This window comes from Gymnodraco acuticeps, unplaced genomic scaffold (genome assembly GCF_902827175.1).
Source record: "Gymnodraco acuticeps unplaced genomic scaffold, fGymAcu1.1, whole genome shotgun sequence".
Lineage (NCBI taxonomy): Eukaryota > Metazoa > Chordata > Actinopteri > Perciformes > Bathydraconidae > Gymnodraco > Gymnodraco acuticeps.
This window is the reverse complement of record NW_022989750.1, coordinates 1,387,406-1,412,774: the sequence shown is the minus strand read 5'-3', so window position 1 is coordinate 1,412,774 and position 25,369 is coordinate 1,387,406. Positions and strand designations below refer to the sequence as shown.

General features: G+C 40.5%; 1 protein-coding gene across 1 annotated transcript in view; it reads right to left on the bottom strand.

Annotated features, from left to right (window-relative positions):
- adamts10 (ADAM metallopeptidase with thrombospondin type 1 motif, 10) overlaps positions 1 to 25,369 on the bottom strand; it is a 55,928-nt gene that overhangs the window by 20,607 nt on the left and 9,952 nt on the right. Inside the window, 10 exon segments of the mRNA XM_034209601.1 lie at positions 94 to 239; positions 754 to 861; positions 1,685 to 1,826; positions 2,070 to 2,216; positions 16,732 to 16,837; positions 17,170 to 17,213; positions 18,683 to 18,828; positions 20,950 to 21,033; positions 22,462 to 22,664; positions 23,098 to 23,266. Of these exon segments, the coding sequence (XP_034065492.1) occupies positions 94 to 239; positions 754 to 861; positions 1,685 to 1,826; positions 2,070 to 2,216; positions 16,732 to 16,837; positions 17,170 to 17,213; positions 18,683 to 18,828; positions 20,950 to 21,033; positions 22,462 to 22,664; positions 23,098 to 23,266 (1,295 nt within the window).

Here is a 25,369-nt window from a genome sequence, read left to right as displayed (position 1 = left end):
ATGTCATATCGGCAACAGATCCGCTATATATCCAAGTTCATCTTAAACCCCAAAGATAAAGCATTTGAGAGGGGTCACAGTTGAGAGCCTTACCTGGGGCTGTCACAGTGTCTGATGGATGAGGAGACCCCTCCTCCACACGTCCTACTGCACTCCTCCCAGGGCGACCACAGACCCCAGCCCCCATCCACGCCCTCCGGACGAGTCCCGTACAGCACACACACCCTTTTGTAGCACCACTGCAATTCAAATACACATTTTTTTATACATATCTTCAGGTACATGGACTTCGCATGTAAACAATTAAGTTAGGAACATTTTAAAGTTTGTTAAGCAAATTTAATACTACACAGGATACTTTAAGAACAGTTGTATTTACTTTGTTAAAACAGATATTTTCTCTTTTAAAAAGGGTTGAGCATGTTTATATTTTTTGGGTCATCATGCTTTAGACACAAAACACGCCAAGATGTGTCAGAGATGCTGTATGTCATTGTGGTCATACGAATAAAGCTATTTGAATTGTGCCGTACTTAATACCTATTTTTTCCCATTGTACATTCAAGGCTTTTATTGAAGTCTTTAAATTAAGATTTGAGTGTTTGTTGGCATATAAGAAAAAACTAGTTTAATAGTTAATAGAAGCTGTCTAAAGACTTCCCTGTAAAAGAAAGAAGCAAAGTTGTCCTACATGTACACTTTGTGCAGGCAACAGGCCCCCTTCTGCCCTCAAATAATAATGTAAGTATTTACCCCTTTCTCGATGGTGTTGGTCTGACAGATGGTGCCCTCTGCAGCGGGGATGCTGCTGGTGATGCAACGGTTGCTCTTGCTCATGCACCAAAGTTCACTGCAGACTTCCTGCGTGTGAGTGAAAGAAGAATAAAAACATGAAAAAGAGAGAAAACTTGTCAGTGAGTGTTTCTTTACAAGCTCATTATGAGGACACAAGAGCAGACACACTCATCCTCCTCCTGCTCTCTCTACAGTGATGCCTATAACACATGGGATATGTTTTATTGAGTACATATGCTCTGACCATATAGTAACAATAGTAATGAGTCTATAAAGCTGTATACACCCCGTTCCAGATGTCCATTCCCGCTGAATCTGGCACCATAAAAGTTGACCAAGCAATAAAGTGGATGCAATTCAACAAATATATTCCAAGAAGTTTCACGATGTCAAAGAGACCAACTTGAAGGAGAGAGGCGGAGGAATACAAATAAGATGTGAGAAGCAAGGTAAACAACTTTAATTAAGATGAAATCCTTTATTAGAGAAGGATTAAGTCAGCCTGGTACCATCACAAAGAATAAGAATACATATGTTTATCATCAAACATCAAAGAGCTTTCATCTGGTCTTTTTAATGGTACAACTGGCAAAGGCTATTGGACAAGTGATGAAAGTCAGTCTTAAAAACTGAAACAGCAACTGCAGTAGTCTAGAATTAAGACTTCAAGATGTGCTTTGACTTGGGTGGCTGAAGAATTGTATCGTCAAAAAAATAAAGAGTTTTAAAAAAATCTCATTATCTCTACAGTGCATGACTAATTTAGAGTATTGCACTAAAATGGTGTTAGACCTTACACTTGCTTAAGATCAATAGGTAAACATATTGTTCTTCACTGACTTGAGAGCAAGCATTAATGTAAAGTAAGGAACTATACCAGAGCACTTACCGCATATTTACATTGTCGAGATCTGACTCCGTACTGGAAGCGGCACTGTTCATCTGCGTCGTAGGCCTGACCCGGTGCTGTTGTGGGGTACACAAACTCCTGCTTCGGGGGGACGTTGTTCAGACAAGAGCCCATACCTGAGCTAAAGCACAGACAACAAGGAGGGAGAGTTAAATATAATTGAACTGTTGTATTTATGATGATTATGAATTATGAGAAAAAAACAAAGTAGATAATTAAATTGAAATTGATGTTTCTACCTGTGTCTGTCTTTTCTGACCATCGAAAATGTTACTCTGACAACCAAGTCTTTTTTCTTTTATTTCTCAAACCTCTGATTACAAAATGATTTGTGGTGGTGCACATATCTGATAGGCTGACTCACTCCAGGAAGCTGGTGATGTAGTCCCGGCTACAGGCAGACCAGATGAATGGGTTGGTCTTCATGGTGATGTGGTCGGCCATCAGCTTGGCGGTCTCCTGGCTGCGGGGCCCGCAGGCATTCCCCATCCCGTCATGGTTCATCCCAAACCTAACGCACATAATGATACAATGACAACACTTTGAGGTCGGGTGGTCAGGTAATCGTTGCTGCAGCAGGGACCAGGAGAGTGGAAAAAACCATCAAAGTGGATAACCGAGTGGTTTTTATAGAAGTCGAGTGCCAGTCAGAACCCTGTCTGATAAAATGAACATTAACAACAGAAAGGATATACTACCTGAAACATAAACCCACGGGAAATATAACTATTTATGTTACAATAAATTCATCCATAAAAATCTGTGACCACATGTTGAAGTCATGGCTAAAACACAACCAATCATGTGACCATTAACCATAGTATCTAATTTGAATGCATCTCTTATGTATAATAAAATAAACAGATGATACATACGTAATATAATAGGACAGTGGACAATGCTCTTTAATACATAAATACAAAGATACAAGAATGCACCAATGTAAACTATCAATTACCAAAATGGTTACAGATGAATTGTTCCAGGATAACTTGTTACTCCATTCCCAACTGCAACTTATTCCATCAGCATGCAGGATAGTAAAATAGCAGAGCTCTGGGTTTGAACCCCACTGACCTCAATTATGAAATACTGAAATATGGAAAGTCATGCCCAAAGATGTTTAGTTATTCAAAATACTCCATGTTCAACATATTTACTAATAGTTTACCAGCTGTATTAAGATACTGTGTTAGTGGTCCATTTGTTGTAGTTTAACACTCACAGTAGCTGTGTTTGAGCCTGAAATAAAAATGTTCTGAAAGCTTTTCATCCCTGTGAGTCATTTCTGTCTGGTTCAGTCTTTTCATGTTGGTATTCTGAACCACAAACAGGCCTGCATTTAATCTAAAGCTTCACTGTGATGTCAAAACACTTTATATGACAATTAAAAACACATGTTGATTGTGTAGAGGAAACGGATTGTGTATAGCAGCACACTACTGTATATGCAGTTATGGATCCACCATCTGCATTAATACTTATCGGGGCTGTGTGGGATCATAATGCAACGTGACACTCAATTACAGTACTCTGAGCAAGTAAGATACTAAAATAAACCATGGTTTGCTTGAGAAAAAAGAGGGATACAATAGGTCACTTCTCTTACTGTATTCATGACAGAAATAAAGCCCATTTCAAGAGAGAATTGCATGTTACTAAGTGATACAGATCAGGCAAATGAGTAAACACAGTTTCCAAATAACACAGGGAATCCAGATTTAAAGAAAAAAACTGAGGCATCTCCAGGTGCTTCACCAACCCAACATGTAACTAATTGCACATAAAATAGTGTGACTGAAAGAAAATATACAACTTTTAACACATGGAAATGACTCATAATGTTAGGCATTACATGAACTCTCTCCAGTGATCTGGGGGAGTAATTTGAGGAGGGAAGGATCCTCTCAGACCAGTAAACAAGAAAAGACAAATGAGACACCTCAAGGATTCCTTCAGGGACATTTTGTTTTTCAGCCTCAGCTAAAAAACATCAACAATAGATCTGAGGCCTGTACTACGAATCCAGTTCAACATAACCTGGATATGTTTGAATTATCTGGCTTAACTAACCCAAAACAAACGCGATCTCGCTAAGCGGTCCTACGACACTGGTTATCAACTCGGTAACTCAAGCCAGGGTTTCTCTGTCCGGCTGAGTGTGCGTTCACATGAAAGGGGCAGGGTTAGCAACATTTGACCAATCACAAACATGGACAAGCGTACTGACAGTGCAGCGTCATACTTCCTGAATGAAAATAAAACTATAATATTAGACAAAATATGAAGAAGTTAAACTTTAAACATCCATGACTTAAACACTTTATCCAGGATAAAAGCCACATAGCTGCACCTGCAAGGTGAATACAGCGAAAAATGTGTTTGAATGCGTACACTAACAGGTTTATGATATCACTGCCCCGTCTAAGACACGAGTGGATCTGACTTTAATTACATTCGACTCAAGTGTTTCGTCAACTTAATGTGTTGCTTAAAAATAATACTTCTGCATACAGTATGTGACACTGTAAGTGTTGCACGGCCAGATACGGCTCAAGAAGCTGACTCAGATAAGGAAATATATGATACATTATGATGTGATATGATATGAATGATAATGGGACACATCGACGTCTGCACTCACAGTGCCGCATACGTAATGTTACTTTGATCCGGTTACTTATGTTGTGGCAGATATTTAATTAAGCTTTCTTAACGCTAATGTTATATTAGTCAGATTGCTCTGAAGATGGGAGGTGATATTCTATAAATGTTCACGTTCACAGTCGGTTGATTTTTGCCGGCCGTCTTTCCTGCAACGGCAGCTTTTCTGTATTTCCTTTATCCTGTAATATGACTGGATAGCTTTAAACTCTGCACACTGAGCTCTGATTGGTCAGCAGGCGGTGCTTTCACTGAGTTGACCTCTTATCCTGTGAACGGCAGCACACGAAGGTTAAAGGTAAGCATATAATAATGTTAAAAAGTGCTAATTATATACACTGCAAAAAACTATAAAAAGAGGAGTAAAAGTAGCTCATGACTTGTTTTATTTTTTGAAAGTATCTCTCATCCTTAAAAAGGTTGGAGACCCCTGCATTAGAGTGTAAAAACTGTAACTATAAGTATCTGAAATAAATATGTGCACTGAAACAAATACCAATAACTGTATTGCATTGTTTTCTTATGCGCAATTACTTCATACTGTCTTTGTCTTTCTCGTCCTGCATTTATTGTGCCCCCCTCAGAAAATAACTGGCCCCAGTCTGGCCCCCCCAGTCAAATTGGTCTAGAACCGCCACTGGCCGTTCAGCATAAGTTACCATGGAGATCTACTCCGGTAAGAAGAGAACCAGCGTCGTAGGACCGGAAACCCAGAGTTTACCCTGAAGTTACCTCGCTAAGCGAAAATCCGGCTTCGTAGTACAAGCCTCTGGTAAGGATTCAGGGTGGATTCACATTTTAAGAAAAGTTCTGCTTTTGCAGCTCACTGATTCTTGAAACTTTGCCAAAAACATGTCCCACTAAGAAAAGTGCTAATTCTGTTGGAAATGAATAACATTTTCATGAATAAAAAGAATCAAGGTTATAATCAAAGGGTCTTTTGCACAAATGTATGGTTCTTTCATAGTTTTAGTTTTATTTTTTATTAATTTAATGATATGCTGGCCCATTGCCTACAAAATCAGTTGTCCTCGGATCGGAGATAATCATTTCAACTTGATTAAAAAAACAAAAAGTAATAATTTAATAGAATAATATTCTTACCAAATGAAAGAGTACATTGTAATATGTATTAAAAACTACAAACAGTGAATTTTGAACAATATTTACCAATATTTTGTGGTTGCTCAAAATGCGTCCCACATATTCGTCACCACCGTCAGATATTTATAAAAAGCAATAAAATCAGGCAACTACAAGGTCAGCTACATTCCTTAGGACCCCCTTTTCAAACCTTCAGCTTTACTGCATGCTTCAAGATCACTCAAGCTCCTGTAAGTTTGCTATTTTCTCTAAAACTTGTAAAAATGTTATCTGACTGCTACTGTCACAACCATAACATGTCAACACCGTCTCTTTTGTATAGAAAATATTAGATTAGATTATGACATAAATTTATACTTTTTAAGACGAGGTCTGAGGTAGCTAGCAACAGAGGGGAAACAAGATGGCTAATGTGAACAACTCATGCATATCATGTAAAAGAGTAGGTTTTGTCACCACCGTCAGACATCACCACCGACAGTCTGACGGTGGTGACATACTGTCTGACGGTGGTGACAAAAACCTCCAAATTGTACTCAAGGGAGGCTAAAGTATATTTATTTACCACAATAACAATACACTGCATGCTACTACCACCATTGATGAACCATATACAGTGGGGCAAACAAGTATTTAGTCAGCCACCAATAGTGCAAGTTCTCCCACTTAAAAAGACGAGAGAGGCCTGTAATTTTCATCCTAGGTACACTTCAACTATGAGAGACAGAATGGGGGGAAAGAATCCAGGAAATCACATTGTAGGATTTTTAATGAATTAATTGGTAAATTCCTCGGTAAAATAAGTATTTGGTCACCTACAAACAAACAAGATTTCTGGCTCTCACAGACCTGTAACTTCTTCTTTAAGAGCCTCCTCTGTCCTCCACTTGTTAACAGTAGCGTGGCGTGGGGAAAAATGTAGGGGAAGCCCATTTTTTGGGTCGGGGGGCGGTCAATAACGTAACCAGATGAGTGATTACAGCGCCCGGTATCAATTGACACACATTTGTATCACACAGATGCAGGACTTGCACACGCCTGTTATCTAACCGACAGGTCCGCACGCACTCTCCAGCTGAAACTCTCTCCTTATTAATTTAAGCATTTTACTTATTAATGTATGCAGACAATCACACAATCTATGTGATTTTTGGATTTACCGTGCCTCTCAATTGCCCGTGACAGGTTGGCAAGGTCGATGAATCCTGAAGTTGCCCAAGGATTGTTCAGGGAGCACGAATCCTTGTCAAAAAGAAGACATGGCCAGCAAAATAGACGCTGAAGTTTAGCGCTTCCAGTTAGCCACTCCGTGCGGACATAATTGTCCTCATTGAACGTCCGATTCTCTCCCTTTTTCCTCTGTGTACACACAGCTCGAGTGCGGGCATTGGCCTGTCATCTGATTTAATTTTTAGTTGCTGCTGTAGCGGAAGTTTAGTAAAGTTATGTTTGATTAAGTACGCCAAATCTCCACCCTCCATAATGCTTCATTTGCTTGATAATTTCTAACGGCGGTGATGACAGTTACAGTATTAAAACTGATGTTGATGTGATTTGATTGGATGGCAGTGTCCAATCAAATCGCCAGCCGCCAGCCGCCTCTGAAGGGAAGCAAGAGGCGGCTGGCTTCCCTTGGCATGGCCCTGACCAATCACAGGTTGGCAGGGGCATCACGTGGGCCTCATCTGATTGGTCAATCCCTCCATTTTTTTTCACCAAAGGAAGCCAGATTCGGCTGGCCTCCTCTCGCAACAGTGAGTGCAATCTACTGTTTCACCATAACATCTAGAGGGGCGCTGTTTGTTTCACTCTTTGTAAAATACTCAATGAGAATGGGGGAGAGAAGGCAACACACAGCAAAGGAGAATTATCGAAACAAAACAAAGTGTTTTTATTTATTTATTTAAATTATAACTACAATCCGAAAAAACAGGGGAAGCCTGGCTTCCCTTGGCCTCCGGGAGAAAACGCCACTGCTTGTTAACTGTATTAATGGCACCTGTTTGAACTCGTTATCAGTATAAAAGACACCTGTCCACTAGAGATGTTAAGATTCACCGATTCGCATCGGTGCACCGGCATAAACGTTCAAGATGCGAGTGCACCGGTTGAAAGAGGGCACATCGGCTACAGTTTGAGTTGAACCGGGTTGAACTCGCGATGCATCGATTGCGTAGCGTCTTTACATCGGTAAAAAACCGATTCATTCATATAAAATTCCCTCATCTTGCTCAGCAGAGACGATCTTTGATATTTGCTTCGCCACTACGGAGGCCGAGAGTCTCAGTTATCAACACACACGGAAGTTGAGGAGAAAGAGAAACACAGCGCACCGAAAAATACCTACAAATCAAACGTTTGCCAAGACTTCGGATTGTTCAAGAAAGACGGTGTAATAGTCCTTTATGCTATATAGTTGACCGCAGGTCATGGAGAGTAATAAGGTATCCGTAGATTTTTGTATGAGGTATCTTTATTACTTAACAGGTCTACAGCCATGATACATAGATCCGTCCTAGATGCGGTCTTGCATACACACAGTATCACTCCGCAGCCGCGCCCCATCAGTAACGTCCTGATGGTATATGTGCGCGGCACAGACGGTCAACTTGAAAAATCGCTCGCAAATTGTTAACGATGCCGAGCCGATTTAAAGTACACAAGTAGTACGAGGAACTTAGCGACGCACATAAAGAGGCGACATGGGGTCTGCGGCTGAAAAGAGAAACCTGAAAGTTAGACATATGAGTTAAATCACTCAGTGAGGTGTTCTGTCAGAGAGAGTGGTGTTTAGTTTACAGCAGCCTGTGACGGCCAATAATAATTTAAATGTCTTCCTTACTGTAAGCAGTTATGAAATACCTGTTTGTGAAAGGTTATTTGTATTATTTATTGTTCATATAGAACCCACCGCTTTCTGCTCACTGGTGAGTTAGCCTATGAATGAGTGTTAAGCACATCAGGCTGGCAGCTGTATGGGCATTGCTCTATGGTAGCTGTTATTTGCACATTGTTAATCATGAGCAATGCATCCTTACATTGTTTAACTGTGAGGTGTTATAGAATTGTACTCTGGAGAGCTTTTAAAGGTAAACAAATAAACGGCATGATGGGATGTGCAGTACCAAATATGTAAAGCACTTTTTTGTTAATGTATGATTTGCTGCATATAAGGAATAAAACAAAAATCCTCTGTCGTACCAAATTGAAGTATCATTATTTTTGCATCGTGTTGAATCGCATCGTATCGCACCGAATCGCATAATGTTGAATCAAATCGTATCGAACTGTATCGCAACAGGGGTGAATCGTATCGTATCGCATCGCCTGGTGTTTCAAATGTATCGTTAATGTATCGTATCGTGGCAACGTATCGAGATGCGCATCGCATCGGCCTCAGTGATGGAGATGCACATCCCTACTGTCCACAACCTCAAACAGTCACACTCCAAACTCCACTATGGCCAAGACCAAAGAGCTGACAAAGGACACCAGAAACTAAATTGTAGACCTGCACCAGGCTGGGAAGACTGAATCTGCAATAGGTAAGCAGCTTGGTGTGAAGAAATCAACTGTGGGAGCAATTATTAGAAAATGGAAGACATACCAGACCACTGATAATCTCCCTCGATCTGGGGCTCCACGCAAGATCTCACCCCGTGGGGTCAAAATGATCACAAGAACGGTGAGCAAAAATCCCAGAACCACACGGGGGACCTAGTCAATGACCTGCAGAGAGCTGGGACCAAAGTAACAAAGGCTACTATCAGTAACACACTACGCCGCCAGGGACTCAAATCCTGCAGTGCCAGACGTGTCCCCCTGCTTAAGCCAGTACATGTCCAGGCCCGTCTGAAGTTTGCTAGAGCATTTTGATTATCCAGAAGAGGATTGGGAGAATGTCATATGGTCAGATGAAACCAAAATAAAAATATTTTTGGTTAAAACTCAACTAGACGTGTTTGGAGGAGAAAGAATGCTGAGTTGCATCCAAAGAACACCATACTGTGAAACATGGGGGTGGAAACATCATGCTTTGGGGCTGTTTTTCTGCAAAGGGACCAGGACGACTGATGCGTGTAAAGGAAAGAATGAATGGGGCCATGTATCGTGAGATTTGGAGTGACAGCCTCCTTCCATCAGCAAGGGCATTGAAGATGAAACGTGGCTGGGTCTTTCAGCATGACAATGATCCCAAACACACCGCCCGGGCAACGAAGGAGTGGCTTCGTAAGAAGCATTTCAAGGTCCTGGAGTGGCCTAGCCAGTCTCCAAATCTCAACCCCATAGAAAATCTTTGGAGGGAGTTGAAAGTCTGTGTTGCCCAGCGACAGCCCCAAAACATCACTGCTCTAGAGGAGATCTGCATGGAGGAATGGGCCAAAATACCAGCAACAGTGTGTGAAAACCTTGTGAAGACTTACAGAAAACGTTTGACCTCTGTCATTGCTAACAAAGGGTATATAACAAAGTATTGAGATTAACTTTTGTTATTGACCAAATACTTATTTTCCACCATCATTTGCAAATAAATTCTTTAAAAATCAGACAATGTGATTTTCTGGATTTTTTTTTTCTCATTCTGTCTCTCAGTTGAGGTTTACCTAGGATGAAAATTACAGGCCTCTCTCATCTTTTTAAGTGGGAGAACTTGCACAATTGGTGGCTGACTAAATACTTTTTTGCCCCACTGTATATATATACCATTGGCCTATCGCTCAATCCTAGGGGATGAGGTGTGCCTTCTCTCTTTCTAAATTCACTATTATGCCATGTTCATTTGGCTTACGTAATGGGGATGCACATAGTGCACCTACTGGCCAACTTGGGGCCCCAAGCGACATTGTGAGATGAGGCCCCCAACTGACAGGAGTGAAACTTTTTTTTTTGGAAACAAAGTAGGCTACTTTGCAAATATAATTCCTGTTTATTATTATTATCAACACAGTTACTTTTGTATACAGTGAGGTAAAAGGTAAATGTGCATGTATGTCGTTCAGTGTGCGTTTACAGGTGAATACGTTTGCATTTCCTGTCAAATACTAGCCTCAAAAAGATTAAAATATAATTAATGCAAATAAACTACTTCTACTAATAATAATAATCATAATCAATTCAATAATGTAAATACTATATTATTTTATTATAATATAGTTGTAATATAGTCAAGACAAAACATGCTTATGACATGCTCAAAAACTGATATTTCTTAAATCTGTATTCTAGTTCCCTCTGTCAGCAATGTATCAACAACTACACACACATTTCTATCAGTATTTATCTGTGTTGTGGTTGACATGATGATGACTGCAGGAGTTAAGGGGAGAGGCTGAGCATCACCATGAAATGTGCAAATTGACATAAAAATTAATAAAAGGGGAACAAATGCTCCATGTTTTTTAGGCTGTAAACTTTAACTGTTATGCAAGCCAATGCAGACACTCACTATGACTCGCGAAAGTCAGAAATGACCACCAAAACAGAAAGATATGGACACAAGATGTGTGCAACTGTATTTAGTTTCCTATCCATTTGAACATGATTTAAGTGGGGGGGGGGAACTCACCTCCTCTAGGGGGGTCCGGGGGCATGCAATATAGGCGTAGTTCTGTTAGTATAAGATAATAAGATGTACTTTGTTGATCCAAAATCGGGAAACTGTGTTATGAAATTAACCAATTTTCGGTGGCCCCTATGGGTTGATGCGCCCTTAGCATTCGCCTATACTGCCTATGCCGAGGGCCGGCCCTGCAGACAGTTTATCACTCTTCCTCCTGTACATTAGCAGATAAAAGGTATAACATACTTGAATGAATGTTAAATAAAGAATGTTAGAAATAACTGCATCTCCATTAGCCTATATGCTATGCAGAGACTGCCTTCTTCATGTCGTGAATTGCAGCTGATGTTTTAATATGGCAATTTGACTTATACAACATTCGCAAGTTGTACATTTGACTCATACAATAACCCACCTTCGAGTGATGCTCTAGTTTCTTCATGTTTTGTTTTTTTCCCCTCTTGCTTGCGCCGGACTGAAACTGTCTTTTCACCGACATCTCTTCACCTGCATAGTGGCCGTATCAAAGCCGTGATTGGTCAGATGTCGATTCATTGCAACGGTGTCGGGTTACAGCATAGACTGTATATATAAAGGGTTACAGACGTGCTCCCCTTGTCACCTCTCACTCTCGCGTGTCAGCGGGTGCGCGGAGAACTGCGCACAGCAGCTGAGGCCCTCTGGGCGGGGCCCCCTGCGCAAGGCGGGGCCCCATGCAGCCTGCGTGATTGGCCTGTAGGGAGGGGCGGCCCTGTGCACCTACCTACATAGCACATAGTACACCTACAATATCCCTTGTAAGCTATGCATCTCCAATGACTAAAGCCAAATGAAAATGGCATGACAACATTTAACCAAATATATGTTAAAACAATATATTTCCACACTTGAATTTGTCATCTGATATTGGTAAGACTACTCTGACTATACCTTATAGGAGGCTGAATTTCCACTGGGGTCTGTAAAAAGTAAAATGTGTCAGTGGTAACCGTCAAACCTTAAACTCTTAAGTCAATGTGTTCAATAAGTCACTCCTGCTTTAGATGAAATGCAGCTTATATAGTCATTACACTCAACTTTGACTTTATGTATTTTAGGAAGTTATGGCTAGGCAGCAGCTATCTGTGGAGGAGAGAAGGAGAAGAAACAGGGAATATCAAAAAAGGCGGAGAGAGAAAATACACAGTGAGGCAGAGTTAAAGGAGGAATACCTCAGAACGGAAAGACAAAGATGGAAGAAGAGGGTGGAGGAAGGGAAGCTAACAACTGTCAATGACATGAATGAAAGGGAAAAGAGAAGTCAGAGAAAGGCTTGGAAACATAGACAACAGAAATCAAGAGAACGTAAGAGAAAGGGCTCAGATCACCCAGTAACTCCCCCAGATAGTCCAGTGGATCATGCCATACACGAGCCAGCTCGGAGTAGGCAGGCTATAGCAGGAGAAAGGGAAAGAAAGAAAACAAGAGCAAGATACGCTGAAAAAGCGTTGGGTACGAGAACAAACTAGGAATAAAAAAACACAAGAATCACCAAGAAAAAAAACAGAGCAGCTGCTGCGGGGAAGCCAACTCAAAAACCCCTCAATCAAGAAAACTCTGCTGTTCCACAATGCACTCATTCATGAACTGAATCAAAACAAGTCTGCTCACAAGAACAAGAACTTGACTCTGTCAGGCAAGGTTCTGAAGAAATATCGTCTAATTCACCAGACAAGGCAGTTTGCGTAACATATAACACACTGCGGAAGAGGAGGCTTACTGACAAAAAACCTGCATACATTCAAACAATAACTCAGAGGGTTCAGGATTTCTACCATAATGCAGCACGAATGACGACTGACAAATAGGACACAATAACACGGAAGAAAATAAAGCATCAGAGAATGATTCTGACTGATACAGTATTGAACCTCCACAAGGAGTTCATCAAGAAGGAACCAACAATGAAACTCAGTTACTCATCATTCTGTGCCTTACGTCCGTTCTATGTCACAGCACCAAGACCATCAGATCGCAAGACATGCCAATGCCAGTACCATGAAAATGCTAAGCTGATGCTTGAAGTCCTAAGAGAAAATGGTGTTGTTAAGTTTAACAAATTGGAGGATAGTTTTGAACTTGTTTGCTGTTCACAGACAAGTGAGGCATGTCTTCTGCGCTCCTGCACACGGTGTCTCTACAAACATACACTTCCCACACCACAGCAAGAGCAGACCAATGTTGAATGGCAGCAATGGGAACGAGTTCAGGACCAAACAGCAGATGGGCTCCACTTCAACACAAGACTTGTAATGCACAGTGGGCACGCTGGCAGAGCTCATCCAACTATATGAAGACAAACTGAAGAGTGAAACAACAACACATGTGTGCTCGGTTCAGAACCAGTCCAGAGAATACAGGAGCATGATAGAGAACTGCAATGATAGCACAGTAATTCTGCATGTGGACTTTTCTGAGGCATGGAAATGCAAGTATAGTTCTGAGGTACAGTCATGCCATTTTGGTCAGAACCTCCCACAGCTCAACCTGCACACTGGCATGTACTACACAAAAGAAGAGAAGACAGGATTTTGCACAGTATCAGAATCCAAGCGACAAGATGCGTCTGCCATTTGGACTCAAATGGAACCAGTCCTGAGAGATATTCGTTTAAAGTTTCCAAAAGTTGATACTATTCACTTTTGGTCAGATGGCCCCAGCAAGCAGTACAAAAACAAGAACAACTTTTTTCTTCTCTGCAGTGTCCCTCCAACACTAGGTTTCCAGAGAACAACCTGGAACTTCTTCCCCACCTCACATGGGAAGGGAGCGCCAGACGGCATTGGAGGAACTGTGAAAAGGACTGCAGACAGTCTTATACTGCGGGGGAATGACATTGTGGATGGCATATCTTCCATGAGATGGTTGGCAGAAGCCTTTGCAGTACTAAGCTCTATATTATTAATGAAGCTGACATGCCATATGATGCACTCCTTTTTCAACCACTAAAACCTGTACCTGCAACAAGCAAACTCCATCAGGTCACACCGACACACCGAAACAACTCTGAGATCCATTGCAGATCACTGTCCTGTTTCTGCAGTGAGTGTTTCTGCCCAACAATATTCCAGTTGATTGCCAACACACCCAGGGCAGAGTCCTGCATCGGGTCGGGTACCCGCGGGTACCCAACGGGTGACCCGCAAAAAAGGTGATTCGCGGGTGGTATTTTTTCAAACGCTTTTTTCCGGGTTCGGTTCTGGGTAAAACAAAGATGATGCGGGTCGGGTCGCGGGTATTGCATAATAAATATATTAAAATAATAATAAATTAGTTTAATGTTAAAATCCTCAGACCTCTCCCCCGCGGGACCGCGCATAATCATAACCTCTGCAGCGCATCAATCTGCTGCTGTGCGCGCCACATTCGAAATGGCTGAGGTGAAGCTCTCTAGCGGAGAATACAGCATTTTCAATAACACTTCCTCAAGAGCCAAATCCAACGTCTGGGAGGCTTTTTGTGTCATCCTAGATGGAGGAAATAACCAACATCCCACGCTTTCTGAGACAAATATGAAACTGCGTGTGTTAATAATTGCACGTTTTCACTGCTCATAGGCTATGCGGGTTCGGGTCGGGTTGTGGAAATAATTGGCAATATGTGCGGGTAGCGGGGCGGGTTCGGTATTGCACGTCGTGGGTGTGGGGCGGGAGCGGGTCTTGAAAATCAGACCCGTGCAGGACTCTGACCCAGGGTACAGGTTGAGGATGATGGTCCTATACCAATGCAAAAGAAGAAAGGTCCTTTGGAAATGTTGATGGAGGAAAGTGAGCAGGAGGAAAGTGAGCAACAGCCAATGACCAGGAGGGGTCCTGACGGGACTATGACAGATCTATCTGTTGATGTAGTTCATTGCGGAGATTGGCTGGCGGTCATTTATGACCAGAACTGGTGGTTAGCAAAGGCTGTCACTGTGGATGCACCTCATCAAGATGTAAAAGTGGAGTTTTTCCACCCTCATGGGCCCAACACACGATTCTATCCAAAAGAGGTGGAAGGTGGAAAGGATATGTGCTTCATACCATTTGACCATATTCTGGTCAAACTTGTGGAACCGTCATCACCAGGTCGTGCAAGCAGGACGAGGGAGATATACAACCTGTCTGTGAAGTCATGGACTTCATAGAGGAGAAACATAATACACCATATAGGCCTACGTCCTGATAAAGCTGAATGAGTGGTGGAGTGATGTAGAAACAGTCAGGGAATACTCACAGGAGTTCACTTATGAATTATTATTATTATTATAATTATTTTGTGCCAGATGTGTTTTGTGATGTTTACACAGAATGCTTTCTGTATTTAGAAACATTTCAGTTTATGGAAAAGAGACTGTAAGATGTAGTTATTCATTTATCTGTTCTTCACGTTCAATATACAGTTTATAGTCCAGTTTACAGAAGAATATAATGTATATTATTTTTTGAGTGGGGGGCACGAGACGACAGTTCACAGTGAGTGATGAATTCTTATCTTATTGCTACTGGTATTTTTTACTATGATGATTATTAATGGGGATGGGGTACTTTTATTAATGATAGCTTATTGCTTCATTGAACCTATATGTTTATTATTGAATGTTTGCCACAGTGTTCACAATTGTTATTTGTTATCTGTTCTTCACGTCCAATATACAGTTTACAGAACAATATAATGTATTATATTATGAGTAGGGGGCACTAGATGACAGTTTAAGATGATGTCAGTAATGAATTGTACATTATTGCAACTGGTAATCACTTTATTTTTTAACTATGATGATTTGATATTTGATGATATGGGGGTGGGGTACTTTTATTAATGATATTGCTTAATTGTACCTTAAGTTCCTTAATTAAATGTTTATCACAGTTCTCACAATTGTTATTTGTTGTACCAAATTGTTAAATAAAGTTGTTAAGCAAGGCATTGACTTGAGTGGTATACATTTTGGAATTGTATGTTGTAATGAGGCCAGTGTCACCACCGTCAGATTAGTGTCACCACCGTCAGTTCCAAAGTCACCACCGTCAGAGGGAGTTTTATTTGTTTTAAATGAATATGCTTGTAATCTGTTTCTTCAGTGCTGTTGAGTTATTAAAGTAATATTCTCTTTTAATACAACAATTTGTTTTTTAAGTAAAAAAACATTACTTTGTCTGTTTAAGCTAAAAGTAAACGTTGTATGATGTAAGATCTTTTAAAGGAGCACACGTGAAACAGTATAAAAAATGAGCAAAAGTGAATATTCAACATTTTACAGCATATATGTGTACTTAGAATGCCAGATAATGATTTAAAAATAATGATTTAAAAATACATATTAGACTAAATACAAATACAAAATAAATCACTTTTTATTGTGTCTGACGGTGTTTACAAAAACAAAGTAATGACTGGAAAAACCTATTTTATGAAAAAAATACAAAATGAGGAGGTTGCACCGGTACATTGCTGAAAAGCCAAGACCTTGGTCTATAATGATATAACTTCAGATTTTGTCATTTCAAAATTAAAACCTCTTTTATCCAAATTCCCAAGAATCAGTGAGCTGCTAAATCTGCACAGATCAAACTGAAAGATAGTTTAATCCACAAAGTACCCATAAAGGATTAAATTCATTATGGATTTGTTTGGGTTTTAAATAAGGAGATAGGCCCTGTGTGTGTGCTTCACTCACGTATGTCCTATCTCGTGGGCGATAGTGAAGGCTGTTCCCAGTCCGATGTCCTCATTGATGCTGCAGCTCCTCTCCGGCTCACACATCCCTCCTACCGGAGCCAGACCTGCCTCACACACACACACACACACACACACAAATCAGTACTATACAGTAATAATAACATTATGCGTGCTCTGTAATATCTGTCTTTGGTCCGATTTGAGTTTCAAATATTTTGGCCTATCTATGACTTGGTTTTAGGATTACACTTAGAATTCCATTTTAGTTCAGTTTAGTGTATAGGTTGAGGATAGGCATTCAGTTGTGAGGCCTACGGTCAGGCTAAGGGGTGAGGATTCTTATAAGAATAGTACAGTGAGTATAGTGTTTGAAAAGTACAAATATTCATATGTGTGTGTATGTATGTATGTGTCTGTGTGTGTGGGTGTGTATTACCTAGGGTTTCACAGGGCTTGTTCTTTTGGATGCAGATGTCATATCTGTACACAAGAACGGAAACAACAAGGCTGTTAGACTAATAACTACATACTGACACACAAACAGAAACAGCACCACTTAATAGATGTAATCACACATTGATATGCAAAAAGACTCCTAAAATATTCAGATATTAGTTCTTATTATTTAAGGAAACATAGCAAGTCCTGCATTCAAAATCTTACCCAAGTAAAAGTACAACAGTATTAGCATCTAAAGATACTTAAGTAACTTGTATAAGAGTACTCAATATGTATCATGTTATTGGACTATAGTTAGCTGATAGATGTAGGGCTGATTTTAACTCTTGTTTTCTGCTGGATAGCTCAAATAAATGTATTGCATTTAAAGTGGAGGGAAATACAATATTCCCCTCTTAGATGGAGTATAAAGTGGCATAGAATGGAAATACTTAAGTACAAGTACATGGGCTCAAAAATTGTACTTAACAGTACTTGACTAATTATATACTGAATTTCATTTAACCACTGCACATTGACATTGAGATGTAGTAACCCTCCCAGATGGTGACACTCACAGAGACAGACGTGATAGCAGACAGATATAGATTTAAAAGAACAAAAGCAGGAAACCATGGACGGTCACTGTGGTGTCATCTGTCTGGACAGTTTCCATCCTCTGCTTGATAAATCCTCTCGTAAAACCCAAGTGTTCTCAAAAAGCCACCACCAAAAGCACAAGACAATCATCAATCTTATATATTTTTATGGCACATTCTGTGAGGAAGAATAGGAATTTATTTGTGTGTCAGCTCTGTCCTGTCTGATTCAGATGACTCTGTCCAAACCATGGTTGTGCTGTTAGCTGTTGCACATTCCTCAGTCAATAGCACATTGTTGAGCTGCTTAAAATGCAGATACCACTGTTGTCTGTTTCCTCCAGTATTAGTAACAGAAAGGGCAGTTTGAGAAATAACGGAAGATCGCGGGAAACCAGCGCTGTAAGATTCATCGCAGCTTTTCTTTGATTTCTGCCCACTTTCTTATCCTGTCCATTTTCTCTGGGCTGCTTTCTTCAAAACATAAATATGTCACTTGCTCTCTTTTCATATCTCTTTTACGTTTTACTTTCCAGATGCTGAGTTGAGCAGAGCCGCCACTGCTATCGTCACCTCAAACAGGACAAGATACAGTCTAACTCTCTGGACTTGGCGTGATGAAAGCCTATGAGGATAAGGGCTGGGAATGTAGGAATTCAGCTAAGAGGAAACGCTGCTTTAACCCTTTTTTGCCCTGGGAATCAGCCTTAACATATTTTTATTTTCAAGTCGCAGTAGGAGCGTTATGTTGCCCAGTGCAGCTTCTTGTTGTGCACCCACACATTGGGAAGTTTTGTGTTGGACTTACAAACAATGTCTTCATTCTAAATTTCCTTTGTAAAATAATTTATGAAGAAAGCTCTAAAACACAGTTAGTCTTTAGTTCTTACTGCTTTGAAGAAGGTTTCTTACCTGGTGATAAGCACAGCAGTGTCATGGTGAGCGATCCCGTTGTCTGGGATGGCGTTACCGTAGCTGCTCCGGTGCTGGATGTTTTTCTGCCACTTACAGAAGCTGTCTAAAGACTTCCCTGCATGGTGGTTGATCTCTAGGGTTGGCTGGAAGAGAGACAAGAGAGGTAATAAATAGTTAAAAGCAAATTAGGAAAATAAATATACGTAATATTATCTTGAACGCATAAAAGGAGAAAACGATTCAAGCAATTGTATATCTTTGAAAAGATACTCAACTTAGTAATATAACTGTATTCAAGTGTCAACAAGGGGTGATTTCAACCCTCAGATGATAAGCCCAACAATGCTATGATAGCCCAGCCTCAGTCTTTCTGTATTGCATTGTTTAACCACACCAGTTATTTTTACTGTGCTGGGAAACCATGAATCTCTAAAATGCCAATTTACATTACATTTTTCCGATTATCCAATGGTTTAGAATGGTTTTATTTAAAGAAGTTGGCATTTTCTCAATACATAAAGAACCACATAATCTAAAATCAGCACATTCAGCGTTACATGGTTTTCATTAGATTGCATTTCATTGGGCTGTGTGTCGTGGTGAGAAAACATAAGGCTCCCAGTTTTAAAGGCTTAAGAAACTTCCTTGGCTTCGCTGCAAGTGAATGCTAAGGCACTGGCAGGTATACAGTGAAGGAGCTCTATAGTATAATGAGAGTGCACAGAGGAGAAAAAGAGAAGGGAGTGCTCTGCTGGCCACAGCTGGAGAGAACCCGTAACCAAGGAATGCATGTGGTGACATAACTAGTAATTGTCTCATCCCACAGTCTCTCATTTCTGGTCCCGATGCTGGCCTGATTTTATTTTCCAGGGGCAGCTTGCCGTTTTCAGAGCTGGAAACCAGCAGCAGGACTCTCGCCAAGACTACTCTCTATCCTGTCCTGAACTCAACCTCCACAGTCCATGGAGAAAGAATAACAACACTAATATTGCCCACCGCAAATGTTCCAAACATGAACTTCTTTACTCTGACAAAATGATGAACACATCCGAGAAGTAAATTATGGTACTAATTTTGAGGCAGTATGAATCATAAATGTTCCCTAATAAGACATTTATGGAGGAAACCTAAAACCACACTGTAATGCCTAATATTTAATTCAGTATGATTCAGATGTCAGATTGCTAGAATGTCAACATTATAACCGCCGCACCGTCTCACCACATGCGTTTAATGGCCGGCTAATAAGGACATTTAAGAGGTATTCAGATGGCCCAGTCATCTCCCTGGCTGTGATGATAAGGTCATGTACTTTTTATGAGCTGAACCCCAGACTAGATGTCAGTTGTGGATTCAGACTCTGCTCCTTCGATAACATCCATTCACTCACTTATGTCATACAACAAGAGACCGACAAGCTAAAAGCCCTGTGAGGCTCTGCACAGCAATGCTTTGAGCTACATGTCACATGCTAATATTCTTTAAATTACCTCCTAAATTGCCAATATTTAGGAATGTTTTCTATGTTCACCTTCTGAATTAGCGTGTTAACATAGCATTAGCAAGTTTTAACCTGATAGTCGTCCTTGAAGAAAAAGTTACCCACATTTTCATCCTTGGGAGGACATCAATATTTGTAAAAACTCTTATGGTAATCTGCCCAACCGTTTTTGAGACATTTCAGTCTGGACAAAGTAGTGGACCAAGTGTCCGACCGTTATTGCTACACTGCTAGCGTGGCTCTAAAATATTTGTAAAATCATAAACGGAATCTAGAGGAATCTGCTGAATTTGGATCCTGATGGTGTTCTTTTGGGACTTAATTTAAAGGCTGTGTTTTGCATCAGCAGCTAAATCTAACTTCAAGTTTTTCTACACCCTGGATGTGCGTCATAGCAACGCTCATAGAGGTCACTGTTCATCAGAGTGAACCAGCAGGACAGTTACAAAGCTGCTCTGTCTGAAAGGTACAGACCCCCCCTCATATCCTTACTTTTCCGCCTTACCTCACCCATCTACCTCTTCCTTACAACCTCCCGTCTATTTCATTACAGCCACCATTCACAAGAGCCACTTACACACTCAGAGACCTGGGATCTTGGAGGAAAAGATACGTAAGCCAATAATTTGATTTCACAAGGAGCTCATATATGATTGTCGGGGAAGAGTTTTTTGCAGTCGGAAAAGGAAAGACAAGTACAGTAAGAGAAGAGGAGAGAATAGGAGAGCCACGTTTATTACAGGAGTTGACCATGTCTATTTACCTGATCTTCCATCAGCAGGATGAGCCGCGTCACCACAATGTTCACTGCATTCCCCAGGCTAGAATCCTGGAACAGTTTGGCAACCTGACCTCCAGGGAAACAAGAAAAGAGCAGTCTTAAAAATAGTTAATAGACCAGAGGAGAAAATAACACTAGAGCCCAGACAACACTTGAAATAAACACCGGAGTAATTCCTCATAAAACTAGATTTGTAATGGCAAGAGAAGTTCTAGGAGGAGAAAGACTCAATCTTGAAAATTGATGGAAAACTACCACTAATACCACCTGATTTCCAGTTCAGAGACTAGCCTTCATGCATTATATTGGAAGATTAAAAACGTATTGGTCAATTCTCTAAATAAGACCACCGTAAACTCTGGATTCATTTGTAGCGAGAAATGCTCAATGGCAAGAGAAAACAGAAGAGTGCTTTGCACTCATCCCTGTCTTTTCCTCTACCAAGATCAATTTTACATTATAACCAAACACTTATTTTACAAGACAGAATAGTCTGAGAATTTTAGAAGGGCTGTAAAGTCAGTGCACCACAAGTATAACTGATTATTTAAGAGTTAAAGCACCAACACTAATAAAAAAACAACCAGAGTTAGAACCACTACTACAGACACTTGTCATTAGTGGTGTCTGCTGTAATTTGGCACACTTTGCTCCGCACCACTGAGGACACGCTGTTGGTTTCAGAGATTCTGTAACACTCCAGATGCAACCTGCTTGTAACAATAGTGGCTGACCAACCCTTCATTACATACATTCCTAACATGTGTCTGTATGAGTTTAAAGTGATTAACTGTGTGTGAGAAGATCCGCAGTGACAAGAAACGGTTAAGATGATGACATACAACCTGAGCGTGACAGTAAAACATGTGGCCTTCACCAGGACAAAAAAGAAAAGGTTTATGCATTTGTTTTCCTTTCTGTCTCTAAGCATTAATCATGCAACTAAATTAAACCAAATGAATTTATTTTAACAATAAATAAACAAGTTGTTGACCTAAATGTTTTGTTTACTTGGGTTTTTAACTGGTTTTAAAAGGGTTTTGCATGAACATACTATTGCATCATTATAGTATCTATAAAAAAATATATATATTTCCTTTGTACAAACACGTACAAAGAAGTGATATTAGACATATTGAACACCAAAATAGCTTACAAAGACTGTCCAAAACAAAAACACAACTTATATTTCACATTGTAGACACATTCTTTAATCTCCTCTGAAATATTTCTAATATTAACTTGACTCCAACCTGCTGTCAGTTTTGTTTCGATGTCAAGTAAACAAACCACAATTGCCTGATTTTCCTACTAAAAGCTTAGAAAAAAGCTGAACTACACAATACAGAACAACATCTTGGCTTAAAGCTTTAGGTAGATCTGCCATGCCTAAGAAATGAATTTATTTTATTCATCAGTAATGACTCCAATAACACTGGGAAAGTGGCTTTTCAATACATTGTGAATTTGCATCTCCGGTGTTGTGAAACTTACAATATTCATGACAGCCAGGATGTACTGCTCGATGTCTCTGCGTCCATGGTAACCCACCATCATCTTGTCAGCTACCACTAGCGTCTCCACGTAGCGCTCGCGGCTAACTGAGCGCTTTAGAGGCAGCTGGCCACGACCGACATGATGGGGAGGCGTCTTTAGAGTTCGCTGCCACCATGACGCGCCTTTCATCGGCTTCTCATCTGAGGAAGATCACACATACACGATTTGATGGCATATAGTAAGAAATCACAGAAGCACAGCAGCCAATCAGCCAATTATACATTGAAAAAAGAACGACTCACTATAGTTTTCCTACAGCACTCTACCAACCAGAATGATGCCTGAACACACTTTCAATTGATATACAGCATACCAAACAAGGTTAGTAAGGGGTTTGTTTTTAACTTTTTATTTGCAACAATATTGTTTTCTGAAAATACTTTTGCTTTTGCAGCAACGCCCTACAACACAGACTCAGTCACACCCAATCACAAATGGGAACTCAGACACAACCTCAACCTCAACCTGCTGCTGCTGCGGCTGGCTGCTATGCAAATCAGTCTGGGGACGTTTACTCCTCCAGTCTGGACCAAACTTCTGCTAATAAAAAGCCCAGGATATCTCTCCTCTTACCAACGACTCCACAGGATTTGCCCTTGTATTGATGGCGGAGCGATGACCGCTTGTAAACCACATGGGGGCGCCCCTCTGTTCTCTCCCCCCGCTCCGTCCCGGTCTGGTTATCTGGTGAGACAAGGGGTTCAATCAGGTACTCCTCTCCCCCTGCAACAATCACCCCCTGCTGCAGAGAGTAGAATAGAACAGAATAGAATAACAGGAATCATTGCTTTCATGAAATATCACAATCGTCACATTATTAAATAACACACATCATCCAAAATGCTCCAGTAATTATACAACCAAAATCAATCACTTATGTGCTTTAGTGACAAAAAACTATGAGCAACAAAGCAGGCAAGGTACATTAAGGTGAGCAGAAGTGAGTCTGAGGCCCTCTGAGGGATCCTCGTGCTAATGGGTCAGAAACTGGCAGTTGGAGAGGGTCAGACTGCATAACAACCTCTGGGCTTCCACTGCAGCAGATTTTGAGCACAGGGTTTAGTTTTGATGAAATGTCTGAACTCCATGTACGATCACTTTCTATCTATAATTTGAAAATTAGAACTTTACATACTTTTCAGAGTGAGCATCATATTTGGAAAGAGGCACATCAGTTTATATTACGTTAGCATTCATAATATAGTTTCTTAGGTAACATTTGATGGGTACAATACTAGCAGCAGTTACAAAGCATTTAGTGAGAGATATTTGATTCAAACATACACACAAACACACATAATCACACGTGAGAGCATGAAAGAGTGAATGAGAGCGAGAAAAATGAGAGTGAGACAGAGAGCGATACACTAACACTTCCTTTGAGTCTGCTCAGATGTGTTGGCTCGGTCAGAGCGAGCGTCTCCCCTCGACTCACTGCGGCGGACTTTAAAGTGACTTTAATCCCATAATAAAGTTAGTGATGCTCCCCTGGACACACCACCCGCTCGCTGGTGAATGTGCTCATGCTGGTCTGACCAACAGTAATTAAGTGTGCTTCTTATTAACGCTTTGTGAGCACATCTAATCCTCAGCTGTGTATACAAGCCTGCTGTTTGTAGTGAGAGGATACACAGATACACAGTGCTGTGAATGCGTGGACATTATTTCAGCCAACAAACTGATGCATGACAATTAGGTGATCCAGTCCAGTGATTCATAGAGGGAACTAACTTTGATCTCTTTTTTTGTTGCAGTCACACGCTGATGACTTCATGAGAGTGGGAAATACAGTATATTCAATTAAATGTATGCTTTGAAAAACTGTTCAAATATAGACATAGGGTCCTCAATTCAGATGTTTTTCTCTTAAAACCTGCCTGGTTGACCACAGCTCCGGTTACTAATATCCTATATTTTCCCAGTCTGCATTTAAACAGCACCATTGAGCATGCCAGAACATGATGCATTGTAGGTTATAGGTAGATGTTAAACTTCAAACAATGTGCTGAAGGTGCTGATCTGTTTAACAACACCCCTGCATTGTTACCATGTCAGAACAGGGCCCATTTAATATAGCTTTAGGGAAGATTTGCATTTCTTTCTAAGGTTTTGAAACGTTTTTTTATTCTTTCTTTATGGAATTATTTTAATCACTTTTGTGAAATATAGTGCTGAATATCATAATTTGTACACACTGAGTCTTGCCTAAAAAGGTTGTTCACATCTAGAGCCAAAAACAATCTCCTATTTAATTGTCTTTTTTGTATTTGAGTGTCTTTCGTCGTTTTCTTTCTTTTGCATTTCTCTTGATGCTTTTGATTTTTTTATGTTAAGCACTTTAAATGTTATTCTTGCCGAAGTGTATAAATCAACGCTAATATATACATAATCCTTACTTGCCTCATCAACTTTGTTCATTTCATACATGCCGATGCCACGTTTCTGTTGTATTTGAATTATGGTTATGACCAATTTCCAAATTTAAAGGTGGGGTAGGTACATTTGAGAAACCGGCTCGAGATACACTTTTTGTTATATTCCATGGAATGCTCTTAACATCCCGATAGCAATGAATATTTGAAGTGCTTTGACAATAAATACATAACAAAATGTCATCTGTGGAAGCCGTAGCGCTGTAAAAAGCACGACCAATCATCTGAGCCGGCCCGGCTAAAATAATTGGATGGCCTACCTGCCTGTCAGCCTTCCATCTGGGCACAAACTTATCTCGTGCCCTCATTGGTCATGTGCGCGTTCGTGTGTGTTGGAGGAGGGGCTCTGTAAGGAAGAGGCAGATTTGTTCCGGTTGTGTATTTTCAAATTCTAGCGCACTCGAGCTGGTTTC